This window comes from Struthio camelus, chromosome 1 (genome assembly GCF_040807025.1).
Source record: "Struthio camelus isolate bStrCam1 chromosome 1, bStrCam1.hap1, whole genome shotgun sequence".
NCBI classification, from domain to species: Eukaryota; Metazoa; Chordata; class Aves; order Struthioniformes; family Struthionidae; genus Struthio; species Struthio camelus.
In genome coordinates, this window is record NC_090942.1 from 90329394 (window position 1) to 90346212 (window position 16819).

The 16819-nt window shown below is 44.8% G+C and overlaps 1 protein-coding gene across 2 annotated transcripts in view; it reads right to left on the minus strand.

Moving 5' to 3' along the window:
- Positions 1 to 16819, minus strand: part of EPHA1 (EPH receptor A1) — a 40671-nt gene that overhangs the window by 17782 nt on the left and 6070 nt on the right. For both annotated transcript variants that reach the window (XM_009685143.2, XM_068956595.1), the window contains 2 exons: positions 6627 to 6902; positions 4557 to 4947 (listed from right to left, as the gene is read on the minus strand). In XM_009685143.2, coding sequence (XP_009683438.1) covers positions 4557 to 4947; positions 6627 to 6902 — 667 coding nt within the window. The remainder of the gene's footprint in view (positions 1 to 4556; positions 4948 to 6626; positions 6903 to 16819) is intronic.

Below are 16819 nucleotides of genomic sequence, written 5' to 3' on the forward strand. Positions count from 1 at the left end.
TCATGTGAATTTAATGTTTTATCAACCTGTGAAGGGTAACTAAATGAATCTATCAAATGTTCTTAAACAAAAACAAACAACCTATCACTAACCAGACGGTAGAAGGTTGGATACACTGATATTCTGCACAGGCTGCAGCCTTGCATTTAACTTCAGCATATAAGGAATGAACCTTTTCACACTGCACTACAACAGCAACAATATTCTGGGTAATTCCTTAGCAGATCCCAATGGACACCATCCCAAATCCATCTGCTCACAAGCCAGACAGAAATGGCTTACTATGGTGGTGCATAGTATAGAAAATCATCTTTTATCCAGAAGATTTTAAAAAATCCAGCTATTCCTACTCTATGACAAAGAGGAACAACTGAGTGACCTAAAAACATTTCCATTAGCAAAGGCCAAACCAGACTCCTTTCCATCAGTTTCAGGAAGAGACATTATCCTCACCGTACATGGAGACCTCTCTCTAGATTGTCAGCAGATAAGTGGTTTCACCTTATTCTTATCAGTCCCTTCTCTTGCCCTGGCATGGCAGACAGACTGTGCCATTAACACTGGATGATGCTGACTGGCCTACTGGTTACATATTAATGCCATCACACAACCATCTGGGGATACTAAGACAGTACACATAGGCCAAAAGGATTTGAACCCTGAAGAGCACAGAAAGAAGAAATAATCGCAAAAAAAAAAATCACAAAAAGTGGCAAGCAGATGGGCAATCAACACTGAGAGGTTGCTTGGTGGGTGTGGGGCTGATACATATCAACCAGCTGAAGCCCAGAAGTGACAGTCTTCATTCTTTCCCTTTCCTCCACACATTTCCACCACCAAAGGAGTCACCAGCCCAAAGAGCTGGAATCATTTATATTCTATTTAAGATCAAATCACCTCCTTCAGAAATAGGCAGGAAAAAGAAAAATTACTTTGGTCTCTAGTAGAATTACTTCTACATGCTGGAGTCAAGATGCTGTGACATCCTACCATTGCTCCAGTATAAAATTTCAAATTTCCTGACACTGGATCAGTCTGGACTGGGAGAGCTTAAACAGCGACAACATGAAAAACAAATCAATAGCAGAGCCACTGACAAATATAACAGAGATACTCTGGCGTTCCCTGGACAATACTGCCTGCCGTGAATATGGGGCAACCTACGCACCTGCTTATTATCCAGCTAAGCCAAACTTGGCATGGTAGTTTGGGTCTAGGGACCTTTCCAAGAACACTTAGCTCCTACCCCAAGATATCCTCCAGAGCTTCCCTCTGTTCCACTCGGCCTGAATACCAATGCCATTCCAGGCCCTCAGTCCACATCTGTTGCACAGAGAAAAATCAGCCACTGTTGTTTCACTCACCAGTGGTGGTGAGATCCTTCAAGTGGGATAGCTAACTCAGAGGAATACAGTAACCCTAGTAGTGACAGGCAGTGCAGGGAATTGCATGGGGGGTCTCTGGGTGAGGGATAAACCTAGGAGGTAACAGAACACACCAGCCAGCCTGACAGGCTTATGTCACCTTAGGCTATATCTAGGGTAAACTAAAGTAAACTAAATGGGGCTGGGGTGTAGGCTGGAGTCATTGCACACGTCTGTACTATCATGCTGCAGGTACAGTTTTGGTTGTGGACAGCCAGCCTCCAGCCTGGGTATGCTGGAGGGACAGAACAATGCGGGGCTGTTCCCACCGGGCAACGAGATCACCCAGGAGTCAGGTCTCAGCTTCAGGGGGCTGAACAGGCAGCTGAGCCATACAAGCGCAAGCCCACCTAGGCCAGAGGAGCAGGGGGCATGGCCGAGCCCCGGAGCCCGGAGGAGCCCCCCAGGGCTGCAGAGGGAGCAGCCCCGGCACCCCCGGACCGATCCTCCGTGCCGGCGCCGCGGCTCCCCAGGGCGAGCCCCGTGTGGGCGCCGCCGCCGCCGCCGCCGGGGCAGCTCTCCCGGCCCGCCGCCTTACCGCACGGGACGCCCGGCGCCTCGGCTCCCACGCACCGGCCGCCGCCGTGCCCGCAGCCGCCGGCAGGGGGCCGCACCGCGCCGGCGAGGCGGCGGCTCCGCCCGGGGCGGGCTCCCGCGCGCGGGGCCGCGGCGGGCGCGAGCGCACCTGAGCGCGGAGCGGGGCGCCGCCAGCCCCCGGCGGCTCCTGGGCGGCAGCCCGAGGGCGACGCGCTCCCGCGGGGGGGGCGGCAGGCCGGAGAGCCCGGTTTCCTTCCCATCCTGCTCCGCCCTACCCTGCAGTTCCTTTCAGTTCAGCGAGGCCTTCTTGGGCTCATTAGGCAGAAGGGAAAGCAGCCTGCGCCTTCGGCTCACCCAGGTGTGAGCGAGCCGAGGAGCTCACCCAGGCTGCAAAGATGCAGAAGTCAGCAGTCTCAGCGGCAGCTGAGCCCCTCTCTCGCCACAGGCACTTGGTTTCCCCAGCCCTTGGAGACCTGCCCCAGGCCTACCTCCTCTCCCCAGGCAGCAAGATGGGAAAAACAGGCCTGGAAAAAGCAGCCTGTTCAGCACTTCTTTCTGCAGGCACCAGAGGGCAAAGAGGATAGCCGGGGCCCTCCCTTCATTCCCTGTTCCTACAGGTGTTCGTCTGGAGACCACCAGCAAGCACTGGGCAGCCTTCAGACACCAGAGCTGAGCTAACGGGGAGTTCAGCATGAGCAACCTGCTCACCCACTGGCAGAGCCCATCAAAAAAACAGAAGGCAGGCAGGGGGCACAGCCACTCTCTCTTCACAGTAAATTATTTAACTTGAGGAAGCTAATCACAGAGAGCTGGGTTTATCAGCAACAAAGTCTGCAGTACTTTGAGAAGCTGAGATTTAACCCTGTGGCCAGGAACAGTTTTTTGTGATTACGGGACAGCTGAGCTATTAAACCCATAAACCCAGGAGAGGTTTATGTGCTTGGAAATTCACCCAGAGGTTGAGCAAACTTGTTCAGAACTGGAACCTCTGGCTTTCCACCACTTTCTGTCCTGGAACAGAGGTCAGACTCTTCTGTCTCTTATGGGACAAGGGTCATAGCTCAGCTTTCCTTTTTTTCTGTTGCTGCTCAGTGCAAAAATCTGAATGAAAAGACTCTGCTGGAAGGTCTGTGCCCTCTCCCCTTGTTCATGTTTCAAGGGGAAGCCCACCATCATCCAAAGACAAAAGTAGAAGCCCTGATCTCAGCCTTTATCCTGCCCAAGATTGTTCCCAGTCCTTTGCACAATGCCTGGGCTTTCCCCTAGAGCGAGAGGGTCCCAAGACAACCTCCAACAGGCAACCTACATTCACCTTCTCCTTCTCTGATCCTCCAGGAGGACACTGCTCTGGGCATGAGGTTGCCTCCCTACCCCTCCTGGGTTCTCCCCTGTTCCCTTACTCTCCCAGGAGACCTCCCCATTCCTTACTGATCCTACAAAAAACACTTCCGGCTGCAACTCTACTTGGGCGGAATGGGAGAAAAGCACAGATGCAGAATGAACCTGTCCTGTGATAGCAGTCAGGGCCTGCCCAGGCATGACAGCTTCCCTGCCCCTTCCCAGGGGAGTACTCGCAGAAGGGCGGGGATAGCTCTGCAGCGCCTAAGTGGAAAAACTGGCTGAGCTATGGAAGGAAAGGGGATTGCTGGAGAAGGCCAAGGATCTTGTGCTTCAACTTTTGCCAGCTCTCCAAGCAAAAGGAGCAAGCAGAGGGGACTGACAGAGACACCAGATCCTTGTACCAGAGCAAAGACAGGACAAAGCAGAGAGACAGCCCCCCCCACTGACCCTACGAGCCATGTATGGATTCATTTTTCCATATTCAGAACTGCCCCAGCCTTGTGCCATATGGCTCTGACAACAAGAACAGAGATATGCCGTCCTTTTAGCTCCCTTTCTGCAGTAATACATATTCCAAATAACACCATGCACACCCTCTCCCCTGACATACCCACCAAGTTGCCCTAAGTAGCTGGATCCTCTCCCCTCTGTGGCAAAAGGAGAACCCTGTACTGCTTGCTCCAACAACCCTGGCTCACCCTCTGGCTCCAGTAGCATGGTGACTCCTAAGCCTGCTCATTGTTCTTCCTCAGAAATGAGCCAGGCACAGATGGGATTGTGCAATGTGCTTTACATAGTTTCCCATGGCAGAAGAACCATCCCCGGTCCAAGCAGAAGAGGGCACAGTGGAGAAGCTTTGCCCTTGCCCCTGCCCAGCTCTCAGCTTTCTAGTCATAGGACAAATACACTGTTCTGTGCATCTGACCTGTCTGCCCTGAGAGAACAAGGCTGCCATTTAAGGGTTGGGAACCAATTGTTGAGTGAGTCAGTGTCAATCACACAGTTAACGACTCGCAGAAACTAGCTCCAGAGCTGAAGGCTCCTGGATGAAGCCCAAGAGGGAGTGGAGAGGTGTGTGCAGGTCTTACACCTGACTCAGGAGGAGAAAAATCACAGTTGAGAAAGAGCGTCTAAAGGAGGGGAAAAAGTATAAGAAATGTCTGGCAAGCACAGAGAATGCTCACAGATGCTCTGATCTCTGGCTCCCTAGAACCTCTCTCATGGCCTATAGCCAGTGTCCATCTGCACACTCACCTACACAGCTCCCGTTGACTTCCTCAAACCCCACAGCACAAAGGCATCGACCCATTGGTACCAGCCACTCCCCATCGGTGCTGCAGTGCATCCTGGGGGGAGATCCCATTTCTTCAGCTGCAAACTCCACGCAGGTACCAGGCACCTCTGTGAGCCCCTCTGAACCCGCCAGCGTCTCTGGAAAATGGGCGAGGCCCCGCACTGCCTCCGGGCAGGTCTTGTAATACACTCGGACAGACACCATTGCCACACAGGCCCCGGAGTTCTGGAAAGCCAAGTAGAAGCCCCGTCGAGACAGCTTCCCAATGGGGCACACTTCTGTGTTCAGCTGCATGGCACCCGATTCAATGTCTCTGCTTGTGAAACTTCGATCTGCTGCCACGGTGTTCAGCTAAGCAGAAGAGAAAAAGACAATAATTTCAACATGTGAGCAGGCAGCCCCAGCTCTGAGATAGCTATGCCTTTCAAACTTCTTTTACACTAAGGCCCTTTAGAGGCTGCATGGTCAACTACTTCTAATGTCAATGCACTGCATGCTGTCTTTCTTTGCACTTGGAAGGAAAAGTGTTAATATATCAAACTGGGTCCCCTTCCTCTCTTGCTTCCATATGTTTCACCATCTCCTTTCAACTGCTTTGCACTCATTCTTTGGTCTTACACAGTATTCCATATTCTGGGTTTCTGATCTCAGAGGTCTTTAGGAACTGCCCCAGCAGAAATGTACAAATCAGCAGCACATCTCTCTTCTGTTACATTTTTCTTCTTTGTTTGCAAATTGTATACAGTAAAATCCCAACAGCCATCAGAGTTGTGTTGAGTTGACCAGGAAATTGCAGCCAACTGTTTCCAGGCTGCGCTTGATGCAGGTCAGGTCTTCTGCTCCAAGGCAGTTGTCATGCAGCGTTCAACACATTCAACACTACAGATACTACATGAAAAATGCTTCCAAGCTCTTACATTCCCACTGCCTCAGCAAACAAAGAATGCAAATGAGTGAGATATGCTTCATATGCTGGGGCGAGAGGGTAATGCCTCCATGGCATCATGTTATATGGAAGAGTTGGGCTGTAGGTGGGGAGGCCTTCCTTCTCAGACAGCCTGCTAACCGATCCTCTCCACTGTAGGCCCCTCCCCATTACATGACACCACCTGCTCCCCTGTAGCTGGATGGCAGATTGAAGGACTTGCTCAGCAGCTGCATCTGGCAGTGGGATCACAGAGCAGGTTTAGGAGTTGTGGAAGTATCACACAAATTCATGCGGTAGGCCCCAGCTGCAGGGGAGGTGGTGCAGCACTGGGGAGGGAGGGGAGTCAGATACAAGAATCTTGCTCTCCCTGTGTTAGCCTTTACAGTTCTTTGTTTTCGTAACATGTCTTTTAAACTACAGAGGAAATGACAGTCAAACAATTTAGGTCTGTGGCTTCTTTTAGGACAAAACTCAGTTCTAGAAATTCATCTACAGAAAAGCTAAGGTTCTCTATTCTGGAATGCAAATGTTTCTGTGGCAAGAGGCCACTACATCAGGGCAGCCAGTACAGCAAGTAAAATATAGGGGAGCTAAATACTTTTACACAAGGGAGAATTTCATTATAACAAGCTATCAGCTCTAGTTTTAGAGATAACACCCTGTATCTCATAACAATCACAGCAAATGATCAGGAGCCCAGAGAACTGAATTGGATTCTGTTCTTCTCTTGGTCTAATTTTGCTCTAATACCTAAGGCAAGTCAAATTCCTTTGGTCTCGGCTTTCTATCTATAAAATATGGTGTAACAATCTAGCGTTGTTATAACCCTTTAGAATCCTTACATAAATTGTGTCAAGTTAAACAAGTGGTTAAGTGGAACAGAGGTCTGATCTCATTTGAAAACTATTGCCTCCTGTGGCAAAGACTGCTCTGAGCATAACGGTGAGGCACTGGCAACAGAGCTTATTGTAAGCACAACGCTCACTATCCATTTCCTTCCCACCCCCCCCGACTCTGGTTCTCTTGATCCCTCCTGGCCAACAAGACATTCCTAGTTTAAGCTGAAAGATATGAACTAGTGTTCACCCCCAGCACTACAGACCTTGATAAACAGTGGTCGTCGGAACTGGATCCCGACATCTTGCTCAGATTCCATGTAGTAGAGATTGAAGGTCTCTTTGCAGGTGACCACTTCACCTCTGAAGCTCTTGCAGTCCCTCACAGTGAACTTTAGCTCCACATAAATGCGGGAGGCTGCCTCGCCCCGATAGATCCAGTTGGTGCGAAGCCAGTGATCAGTATCACCCTCAGAAAGCACACTGCAGTCCTGGTACATATAGACAGGGGTACCGTTTATCATCTGCTGCACTTCACTCCACTGCTCCCGGGGCAGAAGAAAACACACATCGTTAGACAGATATGAGAGACAAGTTGCACTTCAAATATGACAAAATATAGCCTACAAGATCCAGTCTCATATGGTATCCGGGGCTCAAAGCCTGCCTAGCTGAAAAGTCTCTTATGCTGAGCAAAAGCTGCATCTAGTCCAGAGCCCAAACCTGCCTAAACACTTCACGCAGGGAGCAAAGAGGATATTATGATTAGAATCTGACTCATGCCAAACTGAAAGGGACCGCAGTGCATGGACCCTCACCTACCCCCTTCATCCTTCCTTGGCTTCTTTCTTCTCATCCCAGAGCCAGAAAAAGATCCACCTACTTCTGTGTATTGGCCACTTCTCTCTCCCATTGTTTACATTCAAAGGATACAATAGGAGATGCCAGAGCAGGACTCTTATCTGCTCCTGAAAACAGTGTTGCAGGAGGACGAGATGCAGAGGCATCTTCTGAAGACAACAGCACTTTGGGGTAAGGGAAGAGATGGCCTGCCACAATGGGTAGGTCAATCACAGGAGGACCACACTAGAGCAGGACTCATTAACTTGGATAAGAAGTCTGAGATTTTGCAAACCCTAATTTAGCTGTTAAAATTCAGTTGATTTTCCTGACTTCACACTAGGTTCTGCTTCTACCCCAGGTAAATAATGGCTGGGACGAAGACACGGGCCCAGCTGGTCACATGACCTCACTAATATTATTTGTATGAGTCTAGTAGGGTTTGGCAAGTATTTTAACATACAGTTTTGCTCAATTTTATATGCTTCTAGTTTTCTTTCCTCGTTACAGATCAGGTATGAAATGCAAAGAATGTTCACTGTAGAGTAAGTGACTTATAAGAACTGAAAACTTGGAAAGGAAGCTTTGTCCACAGGGAAAATAACTTAGATCCTTTTTTTACCCCCATATGAAGAGTGCCTTTTTCATTATGCTTTAAATATTTAATCAAATTAAATTGAAACGAGTGCCCACATAGGTACTGGCACAAGTTTAAGCATCTTGGTTTTAAATCACACCCCAGATTAAGATGCAATTTAAACAAGGCCTCAATCTCTGTATTACTCCATGTTTGTCAAGTCTCACGGGCTGAGCGTGAGATTCACACATTTCTCTCCTCTAGCACCACCACCTCCTGCACTCACAGCACAGACCTATAGCCTGTCTCCCCGCTTGCTATTCCACGGACCAGATGCAGCCCCATAGGCCACCCTGCCAACTAGTGTAGTCTGAGAGATGAAGCCATCGAGTGCCAAAGAAGGCTCGGTTTTATGCCATGACTTAGAGCATACCTCCTGTGCAGCCCCACTCTGAAAACTGCCAGAGCGCTTTGACCAGGCTAGCAAGCCCTGATGATAGCATAGGCTCATATCTAGCTGTTTACAGCCATTTACCTAAATGCGTACTAGCAATCTCCTCCCAGGAAGTTCTGCAGATGGTATCTATGTGTCCCTTCTTGTTTCCTCTTTCTCCATGTAATTAATCTCCAGTGTTACCCCACCCTGTTAATATGATCCAGCTGGCACACATCTGCACCACATGGGATTTACACCTATTTCACCTATTTCACTTACACGGGTCATAGGACTTATGATACCACAAGAGAGAAATAGACTGATCTAAATTGATCTATCAGAAGAGGTAATCACTTAATTACCCATTGCACCATTTCATGCAAAAAACTCTGGAAAATGCTACAGAATTGAATTTACAATACATCCTTAAGTATATTGAAATAGAAGAGGAGATGAAACTAGAAAGGGGTATGATAACAAAGTAGCTTTTGTAAGGAGATGCTAATGCAAAGACTGTCTTTTAGAAGCATTTTTCCATGGATGTCCACGAAGCCGATGGGAAATGCATGATTGCATTTTAAGGCCTAGAGTTAAACAAGCTGCCATTAGCAAGTTATCCTGAGGCAAAGCCACAGAGAAGTGCCACCACAAAGCTAAGTGGTTTTGCATGTGTTTTGAACAGTAGGCTAGAAAGGCATTAAAACCCAGTCTAAACTCCTAGGAAATCTGCTATGTAGGAAGAAGAATGTCTGATCTTGTAACAAATACCACTTACCAAAAGACATAAGCTGTTGTGATGCATATCCCGAATATGCCATTTTCAAAACTAAGTGACATGAGGTCAAAGTTTCATTTTCAATAGTGACTTACATTTCTAGCAGAAAAAATTACTGTTAAACTCTACTCCTGGAAAAAATCCAACTGCTAAGTCCTGTATTTCTTAGCTCATCTCAGCCCAACTTCTTCCAGACTGAGCTCTTCAGGGCAAAGAGGCTTACCACTGTCTATTCTACAGTCTCATTTACAGTGTGGTGCAAAGAAATAACAAGGGAGCCAGATTTGGTTCTTTTAGACTCTGTTGCTGATGGGTAAAGGAAGTAAAATGAGGATATTATTTATGCTAACAATATAGAACGATTGTTAAATATGCCTGTGACTTCTTTTCATGAGTCAGTGAAGCTTTTAAATTCAAAGTAGTGGAGAAAAACTGTTACATGCAACACTTAATGAAAGGGTGATGAGTCCAGAAGTTGCTAGGCATCTGTCTCACATCCTCAAAGAATCTGCTGCAAAATCAAAATGTACGCCTCCGATTTTTAATGTAATATTCTTAATGAAAGTGTGCGGCAGTTTGGCTCAATCAATATGAATTACCTGACTCTCCAGCTTTTCTGCCAATGGTATTGAATCAATCTCCCTTAAAAATATAACTTTCTACTCATTTCATTTCAGACTGTATCTTTACTCCAATTGTCACAATTTTGTCATGAGATGGGGAAAAATTCTTTAAAAGGTGGGGGGAGGGGAGGAGTCAGACTCTCTCATTTCAGCAGTGAGTGAACTGTGGTTTTTACGATGCTACAGAAAACTTTCTCATGAGACTCAGAATCATAGAAAGATTTAGGTTGGAAAGGACCTTAAAGCTCATCTAGTCCAATCCCTTATCCAAGCAAGCTAAAAAGTTCTTAAACTCTTTAAATTTTATTCTTTAAAGCTCCTCTTAAACTCTCTTAAATTGAAATTCTTTCTTAAGTTCAAATTTAAACTGTCTTTAAACTACTCTTCAAACTCTTAAACTTTTAGAATTCTTAAAGGCCTTTGCTAAGAAAGCAAAGGCCAATGCATTCCAGAGGGACATAAATTAGTAGGTTGACTTTCTAAAAAGCCTAAAGATGTGGCTATTGGATTGGAGGTCAAAAGAGTGCTCTGTACTTCTCATCAACCAATACACTAACAGAGGCACTTAATTCCAGAGTGGTGTTCTTGAAAGTCACAGTCTGGTGTAATACGGAGTAAATCAATTCCAGTAGCAAATCAGGCTAAAACAGCTTAGTACAGCAATTAGCATTAAGTGAATGAAAACCTCAAAGATGATAATTTAGCAAAAGCACTATCTCAATGACCTCAGAACACTGTAAATTTAGGGAAAAGGAAGGCCACTTTCCTCCATGGCTAGGTTGGATTCAATATGAAGAAAGTAGTGGGGAAGAAGAGCTGTCTTTGTGAGGCCAGTTAAGAATGAGTTGAATAACAAACTGGAAGGGTGTCAATGGACACGTAGTGTAAACTGCATCTGTTTGGTCTACCTTGTGAGTAAAGGTCCAAAGGTAAGAGGGGGCCCTGTACATACCTTTTAACATCTGCCTTGATTGACTCTGAATTAAATATACAGTTTGAAGTTCTGAAGCTGTAGGAAGGGCTACCCTGTTTCTTCTAACTATGAGCTTTCTGTAAGTTAGGACTGTGTCAACTAGCCTGTATAGGACAACCTATGATTCCTCCATCCATTTGTGAGCTATTCTTCCTACGGTCTCTGGTAAGATATATGATGGAAATGAACTGGGACAGTTCATCTATCTTGGAGCCACTGTCTGAGGCTCTGCAGGCATCAGTAAGGTGGTCTCTTTTGGTTTTAGTCTTTTTTATGTAAAAAAAAAAAGACTTTTATGAAGATGAATAAAAATTTCATCATTGATATAAAGAGTTAGGCTACCAGTGACAGAGGCAGCAGACTGTGATAGTATTGCAAATCTTTAGACTCAGGTGGGAGTCACAAGAGCTTGTGCATTGCAACAGTAATGCTGTCTGCATCTCCAGCTTCCCAGGAACTTGCCCTGTTTCCTTTCAGATAAGGTCCCGCCTCCTGTGACCCAGCTTTCATTCACCTTCAGGTTAGATTTGCATAGTGGCTTCCAATCTGTTGCCTGCAGACCCCTGGGGAGAGGCACAGAGCTACTTTTAAGGGACTTACAAAAGGTAAGAACAAAGCAAATATCTTGCTAAAGTTGCTAAACTAAGATGCATGTCTCCACTGCAGAAGTTAGGAGTTCATATATTGAAAAACACTGACTTGTTTGACTTTGGGTTAGAGAGTTGCACTAAGATCAAAAGGCAGTCTGAGTTAGGACAGCCTGCTACAATTTACCTGTGCTTAGCAAACTACATCTTTCCCATTTAATTTGCAACAGAACTCAAAGGGCTATTTTAATCCATGAACTCTCTTCCCTAAGAAAAATCCCAGCGCCGAAAAGGAACAATCTTTCTCAGCAATGATACATCACTGTGTCTCAAGCCTGCAGCCCACTAGCAGAACACACACCACATAACAGCTTCAATCTCTTTCCCCTGCTTGCACAGAAACAGGAGGGAAATGGCTGCATTTTGCCTATGGAGTCTCTTTGAATTTTGTATGGCATTTGCATGACATCATGACCAAAAAAAAAGTTGTATTAACTCTACCTCTTGGGAAAGATTCAGAGTTGAAGGCCAACTGTACATTACAGGCTCAGCTGTACTACATTCTTAGCATAGTGCCTCAGAAAAAAGACTGTGACAGTAGAGACATCTTGCTTATATCTACTGCGATACAGGGAACAGCTCCTCTCACAAAAATCTGTCAGTAGATAATGCTAGACCAGCAAGTCAAAAATAGCATCACGGTACTGGTGTCTCAAAAATATTTCAGAATTAAGTTGCTGTGACCCTTCATTGAAAGTTTCTCAATGCTCTTGCACGTTCCTTTGCTGGTGTGGAAGACAATTTAGATGATGATGCTAAAAGAAGTGTGGTGACACCTAGACATTTAATTTCATGAGTCGTATAACTTTAGATCTGAGAACAGCAGAGAGTCTGCTTTTATTTCTTTGATCTTTTGGCAATGGTCAGGAAAATTTGATTTCATAACATCGTCCTGGAGCCTTTGATACAACTGAACACAGAAGTGATGTTTACTCATTTGCAATATCTTTCTGGGTGGGATGTCATTTTTTTCCACAATTGATTATTTTCAGGGAGGAGCAACTTTGTTAGGCAATTACTTGTCCTTTAGGGCACTAGCACATAGGTCTCCATCCCACCCATCTGCTTCAAACTTAACTTGTATTCATGCCCTTATGGGAAGATAAGGTGCTAATTTGAGCCACAGAGCTCCAGTACATTGATTAGATAACCTGTTTATCACATCCAGGTTCTGCTGTCTGCTCATTCTCTGAGCTCTCTGGCCACATTTAGGTCTTGCAGGAAAATAATTCTGCTCACAACAGATGCTACTAGCTGAGAAAAAAATGACATGCTAGTCCAACATTTCATCTAAGTAGTTTGGAAGTCTCATTTCATACGTACCTATTCTGGTAACACCTACTAACAATGTCAATAACTACAAAAAGGCAAGGAGGCGAAAACCACGTGGCGCACCTTTTGAATTGAGGTTTGAATTGAGGTTTGAATTCTCAATTGAGAATTGAGAGCTAAAGTCATATTACCAATAAAGCAATTGATACCTCTCATGTTACTCATGCGCTGTGTTGTACATTGCATAATATCTACCATAACTGGAAGTGAATTTTTTTTTTCAAGGAAAAGGGCTTTGTATGGTGTCAGTTATACTGTCAAGTACACTTCCAGTACTTATAGAGAAGCTGGGAAACAAGTCTTGTTGTTATGGACACTACATTCTCTGTTTGCATTAGTTAAAGATGAGCAACAGATCAGGTGGAATCCCACATAGGGACAGGGTAATTCTGCCTTTTCTTTGGGATGATCAGACATGCTTAGGGGAAAGAAGCTGTAGGTGGCAGCATGAAAGTCACAGTGAGGAGCTGGCAGCCTGCACCTCAAGCACAGAGAAGCCAGGAACCAGGCCTTAGAAACAATGGAAATAACCCTTCAAGCAAGCAATCAGAGTGAAAGTGCAAAATTTTCTACAACGCAGTCTCTAAGCTGATAAGAATCGCACTTCAAATCATGGGCCCACTCAGCAAAGACACAGCAGGCCACAAGAGATATAAAGCATTTTCTTTTCTAACCTGCCTGCCTGCAAACTCAACCATGGCTATTTGATATCAAGTATTCCAGTTGATATTCTCATAAAAGTTGCTGGGTTTTCTTAACTTTAACTAGCCTCTTGGCCTTAAGCTTCAGCTGACTTGCGGTGCTTTCCTGTTGATCTAAGGAAGTTCAGTGAACCCTGTCCACTCTCATTCAACAGCTATAAAAGGGTGAATCAGCTTGCTGAAGTTGCTAGGCAACACAGCTGTCATCATTTCAATGCCTGAGCAGCCACTGAAATTTTATGGTGATGATGTAACGGTTGTACAGGATCCTCACTCCAGCTCAGAGCATGGTATTTTCTGCACCTTCAAGTCACAGAATTGGGTTCAGTAGCTGAGATTGCTACTTGGTTCTGGGGCAGTAACTTCATCCTGGGCTACCGGGTTGTGGCTCATGCAATATGGCCCACTATGCAATTATTAATTTATAGTTTACTTCTTCTCATCTCACTTTTCAGACTTCCCCTCTCACCCCTCTGATCAATACCTGAGTAAACTAAAGTATACCTGGACATGCATAACATTTTTTTCTTTCTCTCCCAAATCCACAAAAATCCAACTTTTTTCACTTAACAGAACGTCATCAGCAAGTCTCCCCACCATATCAACAGCAGCATATCAACAGCAGCAAGGCATGGCATGATATGACCCTGAAGCCAGAGCTCTTCCCATCTCCAGTTGTGGACTTTTACTAGGCATTTGTCCCTTATCTTTATGCAGACCCTGATCAGTTGGAAGAGCTACTCACCTAGGCCTGATACTTAAGGTGAGAGCAGGCTGAGGTATATAATGCTACTCTATTCCAGGTTCTCAGAGATGATGTCCCTTTGAGTTAGATCCTAAAGGGCAGGCATTCTCAGCAGCTGTGGGACAGATGCACTCAGCAGTGTTTCTAATGGTTATTTTTCACACTGTCTTTGAATGCTACAAAAAGCTAACTGGCTGAGGCTTGTTCCAGATAGGACTATCTCAGTAAGATACAAAGAAGTCTGATTAAGTGAGATGCCCAGGTTTAATGGAATAGAAGTGCCAAGTTGTAATCATTTGCAGATTCAGGACTTCGCAGCCCATAACACCTATTTCCTTCAAGGCCAGGCGTATGCATCTGAATTTAATGCTGGAAACAGAACCCAGCCATCAGCTGGTATTAACATCTGGGAAATCTTAGCTCAGCTGAGCACTACCTAACCTTGCCAAAATCTGAAGACATGTAAACATTATCTTGTGGCCAATGATATAAAAGTTGTTGACAGGTGGTGAGTACTTTCTCTAATCTGTTACCTAAGGAAAATAATTGACCAGCATAGAATTTGTACCATGCCTGGAATATAATACAAAAATAAGAGATGCAAAAAGTACATATACATATATATGAGCACCAGCTCACTCAAGTTGCATCCACACAGCTTTGGCAGCTGCTGCAATCATAACCAAACCTCCTGTGAAACAATGGGCCACAGAACTACACAAGGGGGCCACAGAACTTCACTTTCCATCAAGAACACAGTTTTTCACGTGTTTTTGGAGCCATGATAACTGCAGTCAACAGTAAATTTTTGAGTAGCCTCTGGGATACATTAGGTCACTGTGGTTACATGCACATCCTTAGTCCTGTGTGAAGCTAGGCTTTGGAAAAGTTGAGCAGGTCAGGTGCCATTTACACTGGGAGACTCGACAGAAAGTTTATAACTGGTAGCCATACTTGCAGGTATGTATGGAAGCAGGCAAGAGTATGGAATAAGCAGAAAAAATTATGTCCTCCACCTTGTTATGCATGGTAGGCTGAGAAAAATGGCAGCCTATAAAGGAGATTAGAAAATCATCTGGAAACTTTTAATAATGCTGTGATCCATGCAAAAATATCACTTGGGAAAAATAAACTCCATAAACTAGTTACAAGCTGAGAACTGAGCATTGCTGAATCTTTAATGTATAATAAAGATGGCACAATTTGGCAATTAGTAGCAGCAGCAGAGATCATGTGGTTTCTGAAAAAATAAAGTTACTGTGAAAAAGGACTCTTCTGCAAGTAGAGGGAGTTGCAGGGCTGGTGACAGCATGCCTCCCAAGAAAATATATTAGCCATCAAAGCATATACGTTCATTTAATTTACAATCCACCCAACTGCACAGAGACAGAATGCCATCTTGAGAGGCACAGCACACCGCATCCTATAGTACAAATGGCAAAGAACTTAAGTGGTCACATGCGCTCATGCATGGATTATGCAAATGCTATTCCCCCACATACAAAAAGCACTTGGAAATAAGTGGATGAAAGGAAAATTTCAAGATAGGCACACAAGCTGAGAGTGGCATAATTGTAGCAATTAAACACAAATATTGGATTGCCCAATGTGTTGTATCATAGGTCTATATAAATTGACATAGCAAATCCATAGGAATAGATACTACACACAGTTCAAAATGTTTGCTCAGATAGAACTGGGAGGTTCTTTTGTGCCTGGCTAAAAATGAAAACTCATAATGCTAATAAACAATAAATCCAAAACTATCACAGAAACACAGAAAGATTTAGATGGGAAGGGACGTCTGGACCTCTACTCCAAACCTCTGCTCACAGCAAGGCTAACTTCAAAGTCATGATGCTCAGGGACCTTGCCCACAAAAAACAAAATGCAGGATGAGAACAAAAGTCATGTGAGACTTCTCATCACCATCTGTTCAAAGCTGATGCAATTATACTTGAAAGCAAAATAGAAGCAGATAACTTTTTTATACTGCTATTGTACAACCTGCCAAGTAGCAATGCCACTATGCCTGGTAACTCATTTGTTCGTGGTAGGATTTCAAAATTGCTTGTTGGATAGATTCAGTAGTCTTTAAAATCAGTTCAAGTAAGCCAGACTGCTGAGGCTGGGGGGGGAGGGGGGAGGGGGCTTAAGGAAATGCAGAGTAAGTAAATTCTAGACTCCTGACACCTTCAAAGTGATCTATCATTAGCTCTGTAATACATGTTAGAAGAGGGGAATCTATCATTAGTACTGTAATACACCACCCCATACCCGACTGATATTGCCATCTCAAAAGTTCACAAAAAGAGGCAAAAATTTTAGCAAGGAATTTGTTAGATGATGGGGTGGATGGGGAGGAAGGGAAGGGGAGATAGATAATAAAGCAGGAAGTACAGTTTGCCTTTTTAAGGGCTTAGTTTTCAATAGTAGCCTAAAATGAATGAAAGACTTTCTAAACAGCCATTACAAAGCAAACTAGCACAAACCTTTTACCAAACAAACTTCTACAGACATTTTACTTCTGTCTTACACCACACCTTTAAGCTTAGGCAAGGTTGCACTGCCAGTTAATGTACCCTAAAAGTCCAGAAAAAATGACACATCCTGTCCAAACTTGCCAAGCGTTACAGCTTGGTGTTCCTGGGCTGAGCATGTGTCTATACTGGATCTTGACCATGTCTGACCATGAAACGAACACACATGGCATGTCATTTTATCCCTTGTAAATGGCTAAAACAAAGCAGAAAAAAAGTATCCACCTTCAGTCCCATGTCTCAGAGACCTTATCCACATAAAGCATGACA